Source organism: Gorilla gorilla, chromosome 20 (genome assembly GCF_029281585.2).
Source record: "Gorilla gorilla gorilla isolate KB3781 chromosome 20, NHGRI_mGorGor1-v2.1_pri, whole genome shotgun sequence".
Lineage (NCBI taxonomy): Eukaryota > Metazoa > Chordata > Mammalia > Primates > Hominidae > Gorilla > Gorilla gorilla.
Genome location: NC_073244.2, coordinates 58,230,254 through 58,245,603, shown reverse-complemented (window position 1 = coordinate 58,245,603; position 15,350 = coordinate 58,230,254). Strand labels below are relative to the sequence as shown.

At 52.4% G+C, this 15,350-nt stretch overlaps 1 protein-coding gene across 3 annotated transcripts in view; it reads left to right on the top strand.

Moving 5' to 3' along the window:
- Positions 1–274: 274 nt before the first annotated feature.
- PRKD2 (protein kinase D2) overlaps positions 275–15,350 on the top strand; it is a 42,849-nt gene continuing 27,773 nt past the window's right edge. The window contains exons 1-6 of one of the 3 annotated variants that reach the window (XM_019015023.4): positions 275–452; positions 868–1,272; positions 3,401–3,539; positions 6,336–6,467; positions 12,720–12,874; positions 12,978–13,200. In XM_019015023.4, the coding sequence (XP_018870568.2) occupies positions 1,033–1,272; positions 3,401–3,539; positions 6,336–6,467; positions 12,720–12,874; positions 12,978–13,200 (889 nt within the window). In that variant the 5' untranslated portion in view covers positions 275–452; positions 868–1,032. Of the gene's footprint in view, positions 589–867; positions 1,273–3,400; positions 3,540–6,335; positions 6,468–12,719; positions 12,875–12,977; positions 13,201–15,350 lie in introns of those variants that run through there. The other 2 variants (XM_019015021.4, XM_055369814.2) reach the window with 2 other exon arrangements.

Below are 15,350 nucleotides of genomic sequence, written 5' to 3'. Positions count from 1 at the left end.
CCGACGCCTGCGACGGGCGGTGGGTGATAGTGTTTCCCCTCCCTGTCCAGCCGAGAGAAAAGTTAACTTTCCAGGCTTGGCTGTGTTCAGGGAAGGAACTGGTCTCGCCTGCCTGCCCTCCATCTCTCACACCATCCCTTGTCCAGGACCCTGGAGGCGGAGGTCCAGCCCCCAACTCGGAGGCACCGGGCCCACTCTCCCCTTCCGCCCCCGGCCCCGCGGCAGGCTCCTCCCCTCTCTGACGTCGCCGAGGCCCGCGCCGATTGGTCGACTGCACTGTCGCTCCGGACACTTCCTCCTGGGCCGCCGCCGCCGCCGCCGACTTAAACTTTGGAGGGGGAAAAAGAGCTACTGGCGCCTGGCGACCCTCCCTGCCCCCCACCCAACCCCGCTCCGGCAACGCCCCCTTCCTCACGGCTCCCGACCGAACTTTTCTCCAACTTCTGCGACTTGTGAGATTCCCTTCTACCCACTCCGGCCCTCGGGACCCCTCTGCCCATCCCCGGGCCGGTCGAGTCCCTGCGAACCACTTTATCTCTGGAATCCACTCGGTCCCCGACTCAGAGACTCCTACCCTCCACCCCCAAGGTGAATTCCCCCGGGCCGCCTTCTGAGTGGGATCCTCTTCTTGGAGCACTGGATCCTGGGATTCCCTCTGCCACCTTCTCAATCCCTCCTCTAGGGAAGGGGCCTTTGAATCGCGGGCTTTCCTGATCCCTGTGACCCCGACCTACTAGATTACCTCTCAGGCTTCTTGGAATCTCAATCGCTGGGACCTCCAACCCACTACTTTTCTCCTTTCTGATCTTCTGGGAGCCCTGGATTCCGGGCCTCTGACCCACTATAGTGCCTTTCTCTCCTTCCCAGGACCCCGCCATCCTCAGGTCCCCTCCGCCTGCCAGATCTTTCCTCGGATCCCCGCTCTCCCACCACCTGCTCACGAGATCCCGCGGATCTAGAACCCAGGGTCCCCCGGGGCCCCCCGGCCGGGTCCCGGGTGGGCTCCAGGCGGCCGGTCCCCGGCCTCCCCCCATGGCCGCCGCCCCCTCTTATCCCGCCGGGCTCCCTGGCTCTCCCGGGCCGGGGTCTCCTCCGCCCCCCGGCGGCCTAGAGCTGCAGTCGCCGCCACCGCTACTGCCCCAGATCCCGGCCCCGGGTTCCGGGGTCTCCTTTCACATCCAGATCGGGCTGACCCGCGAGTTCGTGCTGTTGCCCGCCGCCTCCGAGCTGGCTCATGTGAAGCAGCTGGCCTGTTCCATCGTGGACCAGAAGGTGAGGGCGCAGGCTCCCTGGATCCAGCTCGGGGAGAGGTTGAAGGAGGGGGTGCTGGCAGAGGGGTCTGGGGCCTGGTGTGCGGAAGAGGGAGGAAGGAGACCTGAGCTTTGGGTGATGGAGGGATAGGGGGCATTGCCCCCCTCCATTGCCCCTCTCCCCACCATCCCTTTGAGAGAGGACTGGGCAGGGGTGGGGTGCCCCAGAGGCCTCCCCAAATTTCATGTCCCTGCATGTCGTTGTTTTCTGCAGCAAACAGGGAGGAAGGGAGGGGCCAGCCAGGTGTAGAGAGGGGAGGAAGGGGCAGCAGATGTCGGCGGACCTCCACGTCCAGGCCCATCCCGGGCCTCCCATTTGGTGGAAACAGGAGAAATTGAACCCGGGCTGGCCATGGTGATCCGGTGACATGTGTGGGTGCAGGTGCTTGAGTTAGCTGCCAGGGGCAAGTGAGGTCTCGGAGCCCAATTCTGCCCTCCCCTAAGCCTGAGATATGTGTGGAGGGGCAGGCACTCCTACAGACCCTGGGGACTCTATTCCCTTTCCTAGTCACAGTGCTGTTAGCCTACTCTTAATTTTGGACACCAGGGTCCCCAGGGTGGGCAGCTGGGTGTTATGGCAAGAGGAAACCAGGTGGAACTCCACGTCTAAACCGTGAAATGTTAAAAGAATAGTGGGCTTCTGTGTTGGAGTACTGGACTGTAGAAATGTTAGAATATTAGAATCATAACTTGTTGGAATATGCATCCTAGGCAATTAAATTGCCCCCATGTTCGTGTTCAAATATTAGAATTCTAGGTTTGTGAAATAGTAAAACATTAAAATGCTGGAATATTAGATTCCTAGATTGTTGAATCCTAGAAAGTTAAAATGTTAGAATTTTGGAATGCTGGATGGATGAGGTCCTTGAATGCTAAAGAATTCAAAGAGCACAGTCCTAGCTTGTCAGACTCCTAGAATATTAAAATATTAGATTACCGCTTATTTAGCTTATTGAAATCCTAAAATGTATAGTGATACCAGGTTGGAATCTAGAATGTATAATTCTATAATGTGAGCATGTTGGAGTCCCAAAATATCCAAATTCCAGAATCTTTTCAGACTCCTGGAAATGAATCCTTTGGGCATCAGAGAAACGTGGGGAATTAGGCCAGCTCCCTCATTCTACAGACAAGGAAACTGAAGCTTAGAGAAAAACTTCCCAAGGGGTCAGGGCCAAGGCAGTCCTGGTCTTCTGTGGACTCTCTCTTAGCAGTGAGAACTGATAGGGTTTTGCCCACCAAATGCCTAAATCCAGCAGGCCCAGCTCCCCACCCCAACTCAGCCCACTTCATGGGAAGCTGGTGGCAGTGGGGGTACGGGGGCAGATTGTCCCTTGGGTGAACTTCTTTGTCCAGTGCTCAAGTCCCCAGCCTGCCCCGCTCAGGCTTCACCCCAGTTTTATTTTTCTGCCAGGTCCAGGTGTGTTAGGGCCGCGTACCTTCCTTCCCGAGGCCCCACCGGGGCAGTTTCACTTTCTGTTCTACTAGGTTTCATTTCCTGCCCCCAGGCCCCCAAAGCTGAGGACCCAGACACCTGGGTCCTTTGAGCATTGGGTGGCAGGCGCCCTCCTTATCTCCAGCCCCCTCGAGTCCAAGTCCCCCGGCTCCCCCCCCACTTTCCCAGGAGCCCCGAAAAGTCCTCCTTCCAGCTCGCCCCACCCCAGTGCTGGGCCTGGAGCCAGGTAACTGGGACAACAATAGACAGATCCAGGAAGGAAGGTGGGGGGCGGGTGTGTGAGCCTGGGGAGGAGGCACAGGGGAGGGAGTGTTCATTCAGCATCCCCTCCCACCTCCGCCAGGTTCCGGAAAATTCGAGGTGTCCACGCTCCCGGAGCCACTCTCCCTCCCACCCCAGCTCCCCCTTCCAGCCACCAAACCCACGCCGGCGCCCCCTCCCCGCACAATTGGGGCGCTGGCATCCTGCCCGGCTCGCGCTGGGGTTGGGAGGGGGTAGGCAGGAAGCGAGGGCCTGCGGGGTCTCTGCGTTTCCGGGGGAAACAGCCGGCCCTGCCCTGGGAGGGTCACAGTCCGCCCGCTGCTGAAGGCGGCTCTGAGCTTTTCCGTCGCCACATTCCTCTCCCGCCCCTCAGTTCCCTGAGTGTGGCTTCTACGGCCTTTACGACAAGATCCTGCTTTTCAAACATGACCCCACGTCGGCCAACCTCCTGCAGCTGGTGCGCTCGGCCGGAGACATCCAGGAGGGCGACCTGGTGGAGGTGGTGCTGTCGGGTGAGAGGTGGTGGCCGGCCTGGGGGCGGGGCATCTGGGGGAGGAGAGGGTAGGGGGAGTTAGAAGTCAGGAGAGGCCGGGTGTAGTGGCTCACGCCTGTGATCCCAGCACTTTGGGAGGCTGAGCTGGAGCTGGGGGAATCGCTTGAGCCCAGGAGTTCGAGATCAGCCTGGGCAACATAGTGAGATTCCATCTCTACCCCTTTCTCTCCCTCTGGAAAAAAAAAAGGAGAGTTGGGGGTTTCCGGAAGATGGTTACAGAGTGGGGTCATGAAGGGGCTCTTTAGGGACTGGTCTAAACTTTCATTTATGGATTAGGATGCTAGTGACATGCTTTGTACAGTTTGAAAATTCATTGAGCTGTGCACTTGTGATGTGCGGCCTTTCCTGAACATATGTTATATTTATTTATTTATAAAACTAGTCAAGTGCAGTAGTTAGAAGGGGGAAAAGAGGAGAAGAAGGAGTTGGATCTGTAACTGACTGTGTTATGCTTAATATAAAGGTAAAAAATGGGCCAGCTGCAGTGGCTCACACCTGTAATCCCAGCAGTTTGGGAGGCTGAGGTGGGAGGATCGCTGGAGCCCAGGAGTTTGAGACCAGCCTGGGCAACATAAGGAGACCCCATCTCTTTAAAAAAAAAAAAGTTAACCGGGCAAGGTGGCACATGTCTGTAGTCTCAGCTACTTGGGAGGCTGAGGTGGGAGGATTTCTTGAGCTTAGGAGTTTGAGGCTGCAGTGAGCCACGATCATGTCACTGCACTCCAGCCTGGGCGACAGAGAGAGACCCTATCTCTAAAAAAGAAAAAAAGTAGAAAAAGAAAAAAAAAAAGTTATGCTGTCCATGGCTCCTGCCACGAAAATGCTAAATTAAATCAGAATCTCTGCAAAGTGAGATGGGATCTGTACATCAGTATTTTTAAAAGCCCCCAGGTGATTTTCTAAGACACAGCCAGAAGCCAGTTCACCCACTCACTATTCCAGTAGTATACATGGGCATGCTCTCAGCACCTTAGAGCAGTCTATGGCCCTTGGTCCCTCTTGAGGGTGGGGGCAGCTGCCTTTTTCATGGCTGTCTTCCCTGCTGCTCCTGCATACTGCAGTACCCAGTGAAACCGGCTCAATGAATGAATGACAGAAGTCTGGATTTACACCTTTAGTGACCTTGTTCAGGCTTTAAGTACTCTTTCATATCATAAGCTGGCCTCACTTGAATTTTTATCTTCATCCTTGTCTCTCCCCTAAACCTGAGTTTTGTTTTGTTTTTGTCATTTTTATTATTTTTTGTTTTTTTAGACGGAGTCTCGCTCTGTCACCCAGGCTGGAGTGCAGTGGCGCAAACTCAGCTTGCTGCAACCTCTGCCTCCTGGGTTCAAGCGATTCTCCTGCCTCAGCCTCCCGAGTAGCTGGGATTACAGGCGCCTGCTACCACATGTGGCTAATTTTTGTATTTTTAGTAGAGACGGGATTTCACCTTGTTGGCCAGGCTGGTCTCGAACTGCTGATCTTAAGTGATCTGCCCACCTCGGCCTCCCAAAGTGCTGCGATTACAGGTGTGAGCCACCGCTCCCGGCCCTGTTATTTTGTTTTGAGGCAGGGTCTTGTTCTGTCACCCAGGCTGGAATGCAGTGGCATGACCACCACTCACTGCAGCCTCTACCTCCCAGACTGAAGCAATCATCCCGCCTCAGCCTCCTGAGGTGGCTGGACTACAGGCATTACAGGCATGCACCACCACACTGGGCTTTTTTTTTTTTCTTTTTTTAGACAGAATCTTGCTCTGTCACCCAGGCTGGAGTGCCGTGGCATGATCTTGGCTCACTGCAACCTCTGCCTCGAGGGTTCAAGCAATTCTCCTGCCTCAGCCTCCTGAGTAGCTGGGATTACAGGCACTTGGCACCAGGCCTGGCTAATTTTTGTATTTTTAGTAGAGACGGGGTTTCATCATGTTGGCCAGGCTGGTTTCAAACTTCTGGCCTCAAGTGATCCGCCCACCTGGGCCTCCCAAAGTGCTGGGATTACAGATGTGAGCCACCGGGCACCGCCTATCCATGTTCTTTTTTGTTGTTGGTGGTGGTATTTTTAATTAAAGATTTTTTAATTTGGTAAAATATACATAACATAAAAATTACTATTTTAGGCCGGGTGCAGTGGCTCACGCCTGTAATCCCAACACTTTGAGAGACCGAGGCGGACAGATCACCTGAGGTCGGGAGTTTGAGACCATCCTGGCCAACATGGTGAAACTCCGTCTCTACTAAAAATACAAAAATTAGTCGGGTGTGGTGGCGCATGCCTGTAATCCCAGCTACTTGGGAGGCTGAGGCAGGAGAACTGCTTGAACCCGGGAGGTGGACTTGTGGTGAGCCGAGATCTCACTACTGTACTCCAGCCTGGGTGACAGAATGAAACTCTCAAACAAACACAAACAAAAAAGCCCACAACATTTTAAGCACTTTTAAGCGTACAGTTCAGTAATTTAAAGTTCATGCACACTGTTGTGCAGCCAGTCTCCAGAACTGTTGTCATCTTGCGAAACTGAAGCTCCTTGCCCGTTAAACAACTCCCCAATTCCCGCTCTGTCCCTGCCCCGGGCGTAGGGATGGATATATGTGTTTTGTTCAGGGGTGGAGCTGGGATTTGAACCCAGGCAGAATGTAGTATGAGAGCAAATGAAGGAAGGAAGGAAAGATCAAACCTTGCCGCTGGGAGGACTGTGAGAAATCAGGGAACGTGGGGTCTGGAAAAGCTTTGGCCTACCCCGCCTCAAGCATCCATCCCTGTTTTCCGCCTACAGCCTCGGCCACCTTCGAGGACTTCCAGATCCGCCCGCACGCCCTCACGGTGCACTCCTATCGGGCGCCTGCCTTCTGTGATCACTGCGGGGAGATGCTCTTCGGCCTAGTGCGCCAGGGCCTCAAGTGCGATGGTGAGAGCTAAAGGGTTGGGGGCGGGGCCTGGGGCGGGGCTCTGCACCGGGGGCGGAGCGTAATGGTCCTGGCACGGGGACAGCGTGGGGAGGAGGAGCGGGTCTCAGAGCTGGGGGCGCAGCCTAGGAAGTAATAATGGGAAGAAGGATGGGCCCAGAAGCAGAGCTTGGGGAAGGAGTGGTGGGGCTGGGCCGGGGCTCAGGTCTAGGGGCGGAGCCTAGGAGGTGGAGCTGGGAGGGACAAGTAGGGGCCTAAGAACAGCCTAGGGGAGCAGAAGGGTGGCTGGGGAAGAGGGTGGGGCCTCTATCAGTCAGGGATCAAGCAGAGAAACAGATCCAGTAGGAGATATAATATTAAGATATTTATATGCAAGGAATCAGCTTACAGAATTGTGTGGGCTGGCTAGGCAACTCAAATCCGGCTGGGCACAGTGGGGGAGGCCAGTAATCCCAGCACTTTGGGAGGCAAAGGTAGGTGGATCACTTGAGGCCAGGAGTTCAAGACCAGCCTGGGCAACATAGCAAGACTCTGCCTGTACAAAAAATAATTAGCCAAGCATGGTGACAGACACTTGTGGTCCCAGCCACTTGGGAGGCTGAGGCGGGAGGATCACTTGAGCCTGGGAGCTCGACGCTGTAGTGAGCCCTGATTGCACCACTGCACACCAGCCTGGGTGACAGAGCGAGACCCTGGCTCAAAAACAGGAAAAAGGCCGGGCACGGTGGCTCATCCCTGTAATCCCAGCACTTTGGGAGGCCGAGGCGGGTGGATCACGAGGTCAGGAGATTGAGACCATCCTGGCTAACATGGTGAAACCCCGTCTCTACTAAAAATACAAAAAATTAGCCGGACGTGATGGCACACGCCTGTAGTCCCAGCTACTTGGGAGGCTGAGGCAGGAGAATTGCTTGGACCTGAGAGGCGGAGGTTGCAGTGAGCCGAGATCGTGCCACTGCACTCCAGCCTGGTGACAGAGTGAGACTCCTTCTGAAAACAGAAACAAAAACAAAAACAAAACAAAAAAAAGAAAAAGAAAAAAAAATCCATCCTATCAGGAAGGGCAAGTGGGAACTCAGGCACAAGCCGAAGCTGATGTCCACAGGTGGAATTTCTTCATCCGAAAAATCTCTGATCTGCTTTTTAAAACATTCAGCTGATTGAATGAGACTCACCTAGAACAAGCAGGATCACCTCTCTCACTTACAGTCAGCTGATTATGGATTTTCATAACATCCAGAAAATACCTCCACTGGGCCGGGTGCGGTGGCTCACGCCTGTAATCCCAGCACTCTGGGAGGCCGAGGCAGGTGAATCACCTGAGGTCAGGAGTTCGAGACCAGCCTGTCCAACATGGTGAAACCCCGTCTCTACTAAAAATACAAAAAAGCCGGCGTGTCGGTGGACGCCTGTAATTCCAGCTACTCGGGAGGCTCAGTCAGGAGAATCTCTTGAACCCAGGAGGCAGAGCTTGCAGTGAGCTGAGATTGCACCATTACACTCCAGCCTGGGCAACAAGAGCAAAACTGTCTCAAAAAAATGAAAAGAAAAGAAAATACCTCCATGGGGCCTTCTCTTCCCAGTTCTTCCTGGAGTCGGGGAAAAGCTGGGTTGAGAAGGTGAAAAGAAAAAACAAACCTTGACTGGGCACAGTGGTTCACACCTGTAATCCCAGCACTTTGGAGGCTGAGGCAGGCGGATCATGAGGTCAAGAGATCGAGACCACCCTGGCCAACATGGTGAAACCCCATCTCTCCTAAAAATACAAAAATTAGCGGGCGTGGTTGCATGTGCCTATAGTCCCAGCTACTTGGGAGGCTGAGGTAGGAGAATCACTTGAACCCAGGAGACAGAGGTTGCAGTGAGCCGAGATCGTGCCACTGCACTCCAGCCTGGCAACAGAGCGAGACTCCGTCTCAAAAAAAAAAAAAACAAAAAAACACAAACAAACAAACCTTCATGGCAACATCTAGATTAGTGTCTGAATAACTGGATCTTGCCTAGCCAAGCTGACACATAAACATGACTATCAGGGTCCATCTCTTGTCAACCTGGCACCTGTCTTAGTTTGTCAGGGCTGCCTTAACAAAATACCACCCTGCGTGGCTTAAATGACAGACATTTACTTCTCAAAATCCCTGGAATTGTGAGAGGCTGGAAAGACAAAGATCCAGATTCTGGCAGGGTTCTGTTTCTGGTGTAGCCTGCTTTCCTGCCTTGCAGAGGGCCATCATTTCATTGTGTGCTCAAATGGGACAAGGAGAGAGAGATTCCTGGTATCTCTTCCCTTTATAAGGAAGGCCAGGCATGGTGGCTCATGCCTATAATCCCAGCACTTTGGGAGGATGGTGGATCGCTTGAGTCCAGGAGTTCGAGACCAGCATGGGCAACATGGTGAAACCCCGTCTCTAAAAAATACAACAAATTGGCCAGGCATGGTGGTGCATACCTCTAGTCCTAGCTACTCAAGAGGCTGAGGTGGGAGGATCACCTGGGCCTGGGAGGTTGAGGCTGCGGTGAGCCGTGATCACGCCACTGCACTCCAGTCTAGGTGACAGAACACGATTCTGTCTCAGAAAAAAAAAAAAAAAAAAAGGTCACCAGTCCCATTGGATTACAGTCACACTCTTTCGGCCTCAATTAACCTTAATTACCTCCATAAAGGCACCGTCTCCAGATATAGTTGCATTGGAGGTTAGGGTTTCAACATAAGAATTTTGGGGGAGACACAGACATTTAGTCCATAACAGCACCCATACATATCTCCTTAAATCATAGTTTAAAAATATACAGGTTTTCTTTTTTGGAGACAGCGTCTCAGTCTGTCACCCAGGCTGGAGTGCAGTGACGCGATCTCAGCTCACCACAACCTCCACTTCCCAGGCTCAAGCGATTCTCCTGCCTCAGCCTACCGAGCAGCTGGGATTACAGGCACGCGCCATTACTGCCTGGCTAATTTTTGTATTTCTAGTAGAGACGGGGTTTCACCACGTTGGCCAGGCTGGTCTTGAACTCCTGACCTCAAATGATCCACCCGCCTTGCCCTCCCACAGTGCTGGGATTACAGGCATGAGCCACCGCGCCTGTCCAAAACATACAGTTCTTTAAGCCAAGATGTCTCAAGGTTCAGCCCAAGTGTCAAGATCTATATAGGTCCTCTGTCCCTGTTATTCATGCTTCTGAGTGAGAATGTTGAAATCGGGGCTCTGCCTACAGATGAAGGCCATGTACCTGCATTGGCTATGAGGACAGATGACAGGTGAGAACCATCCATTCTGTGATGAGACCCTGTGGCTCCATTTTTTTGTGTGTGTGAGACAGAGTCTTGCTCCGTCATCCAGGATGGAGTGCAGTGGCGTGGTCTTGGCTCACTGCAACCTCTACCTCCTGGGTTCAAGCAATTCTCCTGCTTCAGCCTCCCAAATAGCTGGGATTACAGGTGCGCACCACCACTCCTGGCTAATTTTTGTATTTTTAGTAGATGGGGTTTCACCATGTTGGCCAGGCTGGTCTCAAGTAATCCACCCACCTCAGCCTCCCCAAGTGCTGGGATTACAGACATGAGCCACTGCGCTGGGCCCCATGTGCCTCCATTTTTGTATGGCGTGCCCTGCAATTAGAGCCATATTCTTGGATGTTCCATTGGGTATTAGGTCTGAGACAGCATCTCTAGCTCCGTGGGTGCCACGCTTGTACAGAAATCCTGATTCTGGGCCGGGCACGGTGGCTCACACCGGTAATCCCAGCACTTTGGGAGGCCAAGGCAGGCGGATCATGAGGTCAGGAGTTAGAGACCAGCCTGGCCAACATGGTGAAACCCTGTCTCTACTAAAACTACAAAAATTAGCTGGGTGTGGTGGCGGGTACCTATAATCCCAGCTACTCGGGAGGCTGAGGCAGGAGAATCATTTGAACCTGGGGAGGGTGGAGGTTGCAGTGAGCCGAGATCATACCATCGCACTCCAGCCTGGGTGACAGGGTGAGACTCTGTCTCAAAAAAAAAAAAAAAAAAAAAGAAATCCAGTTTCTCCAATATCCTGTGTTCCAGATCATCATGCAGTCCAAAGTATATTTGTATTATTTAAGGACTGTAGGCCTGCAGATACTGATTCAGTGCATTCAAAGCTCTTATAAATACTGCCATCGTCCACACACCATATCCAACTCTCGAGGCCTCAGCATATGCAGTCTTTGTCATGGTACAGCCCTGGTGTCATCAAGCCCTAATGGGTTATCAGCACAGACTTCACTGGCACAGCATCACAGATGATGGTCCCAGTTCCTATGGTGGCAAGAGAACCCCAAATGACTACATTCCGACAGGAGTTTAACTCTATCCTGAGACTCATTCTGAGAGTTATAGATAAGATTCTGAAATTCTGGAAAGCATATGAGTGATTCAAGGCCAACACTGGGAAATGGTTACTGTGTGCAAAGACCATTTGCCCTGCTGAAGCTCTTCTTGCAGGGCCAACACCGTTCTCCAAGCTTGCCGCCGTGATTACAGCATGCAGCCAAGACAGTGCCTACAATGAGGAGGTGTGGAACTGGAAAGCCTGGAGCAGGCGGGTACCAGAAGGGCTCCCAAAGGCTGGAGGAACATTCTTCACTCCAGAATAGAAAGCGATCCTGGAGTCGTTTGGAATCACTGGAGATGTATTAGAGCACGCATACAGAACGTCCAGTGGGAAACAGGGAGTTGAGCTGATTTCTCCATGGATGAGGATTTTAAAAGATAAAATAGGCAGGGCACAGTGGCTCACGCCTGTAATCCCAACACTTTGGGAGGCTGAGGTGGAAGGATCACTTGAGCCCGGGAGTTCGAGACCAGCCTGGGCAACGTAGCAAGACCCCACCTCTACAAAAAAATAAAAATAAAATTATCTGGGCATGGTAGCGTATGTCTGTGGTTCTGGCTACTCAGGAGGCTGAGGCAGGAGGATTACTTGAGCCCAGGAGTTGAAGGCTGCAGTGAGCTATGATTGTGCCATTGTGCTTCAGCCTGGGGTACAGGGAGATCCTGTCTCTACAAAATAAAATAAGACAATAAGAAGTCATACTTCTGCCTAGTATGGTACAATGAACCTGAGTACAACTGAGAACTCTTTTTTTTTTTTGAGACTGAGTCTCGCTGTATTGCCCAGGCTGGAGTGCAGTGGCGTGATCTCAGCTCACTACAACCTCTGCCTCCTGGGTTCAAGTGATTCTTCTGCCTCAGCCTCCAGAGTAGCTGGGATTACAGGCATGTGCCACTACACCTGGCTAAGTTTTGTATTTTTAGTTAGAGATGGGGTTTTGCCATGTTGGCCAGTGTGGTCTCAAACTCCTGACCTCAAGTGATCCGCCGGCCTTGGCCTCCCAAGGTGCTGGGATTACAGGCGTGAGCCACCATGCGTGGCCCACACTACTAAGATTTAATCACACTTCTTAGGGATTGCCTGGATTCCAGGTCTACAGAAAAGAGAAAGTGGGGTACAGGGGGTGAGCAGACCTGGAGGGATAGTGACCTTAGGGGTGGGGGTGAGGAGAGGCATTTTCTTTTGGAAAGTTGGGGCTGGGGAAAGAGGGGGAACCAAAGGGGCCTCAGAAAAAGGAAGGTCAGGGTTAGAAGGGGGAACAGGTATCTCTAGGGAGATGGACAGGAGTTTTGGGGAGGACTAGAAGGAGGTGCTTACCATAGAGGATTGGGGCTGGGTCAGAGCTTTGGAGGGGACTTTTGAGGCATCCCTTGTTGCAGTGGGAAAAGGTGGGGTGTGAGGCGTGTTCAGGGCCTGGGGGGCAGATGGGGTGATGTCAGGGCTACAAGCTGGAACTAGGGGTGGAGCTTTGGAGGGAACCTTTGAGGTATCCCTTGTTGGAGTGGGAAAATTTTGGGTGTGAGGCGTGTTCAGGGTCTGGGGGACAGATGGGGTGATGGCAGGGCTACAAGCTGAAACTGGGGACGGAGCTTTGGGGGGAACCTTTGAGGTGTCCCTTGTTGGAGTGAGAAAAGGGGTGTGGTTGTGTTCAGGGTCTAGGGGACAGATGGGGTGATGGTGGGGCTACAAGCTGGAACTTGGGGCAGAACTCTAAGGAGGGGCGGGCCTGAAGGGGCTGATACACTTACGGGTAGTAGTGCCTTTTGGAGGAGATCGTGCTGGGGGGTGATGGGACAGGACCAGGTGGGAGATTGGGTGGAAAGGGCACAACTTCTCAAGAAGAGACCTAGGAGGGGCAGAAGCCATGTCTCTTATACTCTCTGGCGCCCCCTGCAGGCTGCGGGCTGAACTACCACAAGCGCTGTGCCTTCAGCATCCCCAACAACTGTAGTGGGGCCCGCAAACGGCGCCTGTCATCCACGTCTCTGGCCAGTGGCCACTCGGTGCGCCTCGGCACCTCCGAGTCCCTGCCCTGCACGGCTGAAGAGCTGGTGAGGAGATGGGGGATGGGACGGGTTGGTGGCTAGGGGGGTGACTTGGCCCAGGCATGGGGCCAACGCACTGATGTGTCCCTTCCATTCTTGCCAACGACAGAGCCGTAGCACCACCGAACTCCTGCCTCGCCGTCCCCCGTCATCCTCTTCCTCCTCTTCTGCCTCATCGTATACGGGCCGCCCCATTGAGCTGGACAAGATGCTGCTCTCCAAGGTCAAGGTGCCGCACACCTTCCTCATCCACAGCTATACACGGCCCACCGTTTGCCAGGCTTGCAAGAAACTCCTCAAGGGCCTCTTCCGGCAGGGCCTGCAATGCAAAGGTTAGCTGGGCCTGTCGGGGAGGACAGACAGGGTCAGAACCTCCTTCCCGCCGCAACCTGGTCTTGTGGCAGGACACAAGGATCTGAGCCTTGGGACCCCAGGGCCTCAGAAGGGGAGGGCCCTGAATCCTAGTGTTCTGGGACCTTTGGAATTCTGGAATCTTAGAACCTCAGTTGTGTGTGTGTGTGTGTGTGTTGTTTTTTTTTTGGAGACGGTGTCACTCTATCACCCAGGCTGGAGTGCTGGAGTGCAGTGGCGCAATCACGGCTAACTGCAGCTTCAACCTCCTGGGTTCAAGTGATCCTCCTGCCTCAGCCTCCCAAGTAGCTAGGACTACAGGTGATGCCACCACACCCAGCTAATTTTCTTTTTTTTTTTTTTTTGAGATGGAGTCTCACTCTGTCGCCCAGGCTGGAGTGCAGTGGTGTGATCTCGGCTCACTGCAAGCTCTGCCTCCTGGGTTCACGACATTCTCCTGCCTCAGCCTCCTGAGTAGCTGCGACTACAGGCGCCCGCCACCACGCCCGGCTAATTTTTTTGTATTTTTAGTAGAGACGGAGTTTCACCATGTTAGCTAGGATGGTCTCGATCTCCTGACCTTGTGATCCACCTGCCTCGACCTCCCAAAATGCTGGGATTACAGGTGTGAGCCACCGCGCCTGGCCACACCCAGCTAATTTTTAAATCGTTTGTAGAGAGAAGGTATCACTATATTGTTCAGGCTGGTCTTGAACTCCTGGGCTCAAGCAATCCTCCTACCTCGGCCTCCCAAAGTGCTGGGATTACAGGTGTGAGCCACCGCGCCCAGCTGAACCTCAGTCTTTAGAACCTTGGAATCCTAGATTCATAACGTGCTTAGCATGGAATTCTAAAACTGTAGAACCTGAGAATTCTAGAATCAGAACCATAGCATTCAAGAATTCCGAATGATAGAATTCAGCTAAAATAACAACAGAACTTTAGATTACACATCTTAGATCTCCCAAGTTATAGACTCTCAGAACATGAGAATTTTGGAACCATGGGATTTGAGGGTAATAGAAACATAGGCACATCAAATTTGAGTGTCTTAGACGTCTAGAATCATATAAGCTTGAAACCATCGTAACCTAGAATCCTGGAAATTCTAGGCTCCCAGAACTTTGAACAATCAAATTCTAGAATCCAGCCAGGTGTGGTGGCTCATGCATGTAATCTCAGCACTTTGGGAGGCCAAGGTAGGTGGATCACTTGAGCCCAGGAGTTTAAGACCAGCCTGGGCAACATGGCGAAACCCTGTCTCTACAAAAAAAATTAAAAATTAGCCAGGCGTGGCAGCATGCATCTGTGGTTCCAGCTACTTGGGACTCTGAGGAGGGAGGATTGCTTGAGCCCAGGAGGTTGAGGCTGCAGTGAGCCGTGATTGTGCCACTGCATTCCAGCCTGGGTGACAGAGCAAGAACTTGTCTCAAAAAAAGAAAAAAAAAATTCTAGAACCTCAGAAGCCTAGATCCACATAAACCTAGAAACATCCAATTCAAGAATTTACTGGAACAATCGAATTCTAGAATCTTAGAAGCCTAGAGCTAAAGAAGCATAGAAACATCAAATTCTAGAATCTTGTATGTATAGAATCCTAGAACCTTGGAATCTGCAGATTCTGGAGGTAGAGAAGCCTAGAATTGTAGAACCCTAGAACTGTCAAATTTTAGAGTTTAGATATATAACACCCTAAAATCTTGGACATTAAAGAGTCTTAGAAGTGTCGATTCATAGATGTCTAGAGTTCTAGAAACTTGGACATCAAACTCTGAAGCCTTAGAAATACGGAATCAGGTCAGGGGCAGTAGCTCACACCTGTAATCCCAGCACTTTGGGAGGCTTAGGTGGGTGGATTGCTTGAGCCCAGGAGTTCAAGACCAGCTTGTACAACATGGAAAGACCCCATCTCTACAAAAAATATGAAAAATTAGCTGGGCATGGTAGTGCGTGCCTGTAGTTTCAGCTACTCAGGAGGCTGAGGTGGGAAGATCGCTTGAGCCTGGGAGGCAGAGGTTGCAGTGAGCCGAGATGGTGCCATTGCACACTCTAGTCTGGGTGACAGCCAGACTGTTTCTTAAAAAAAAAAAAAAAAAAACAGAATCATAGAACCTTCATAAAATAGGTTTTT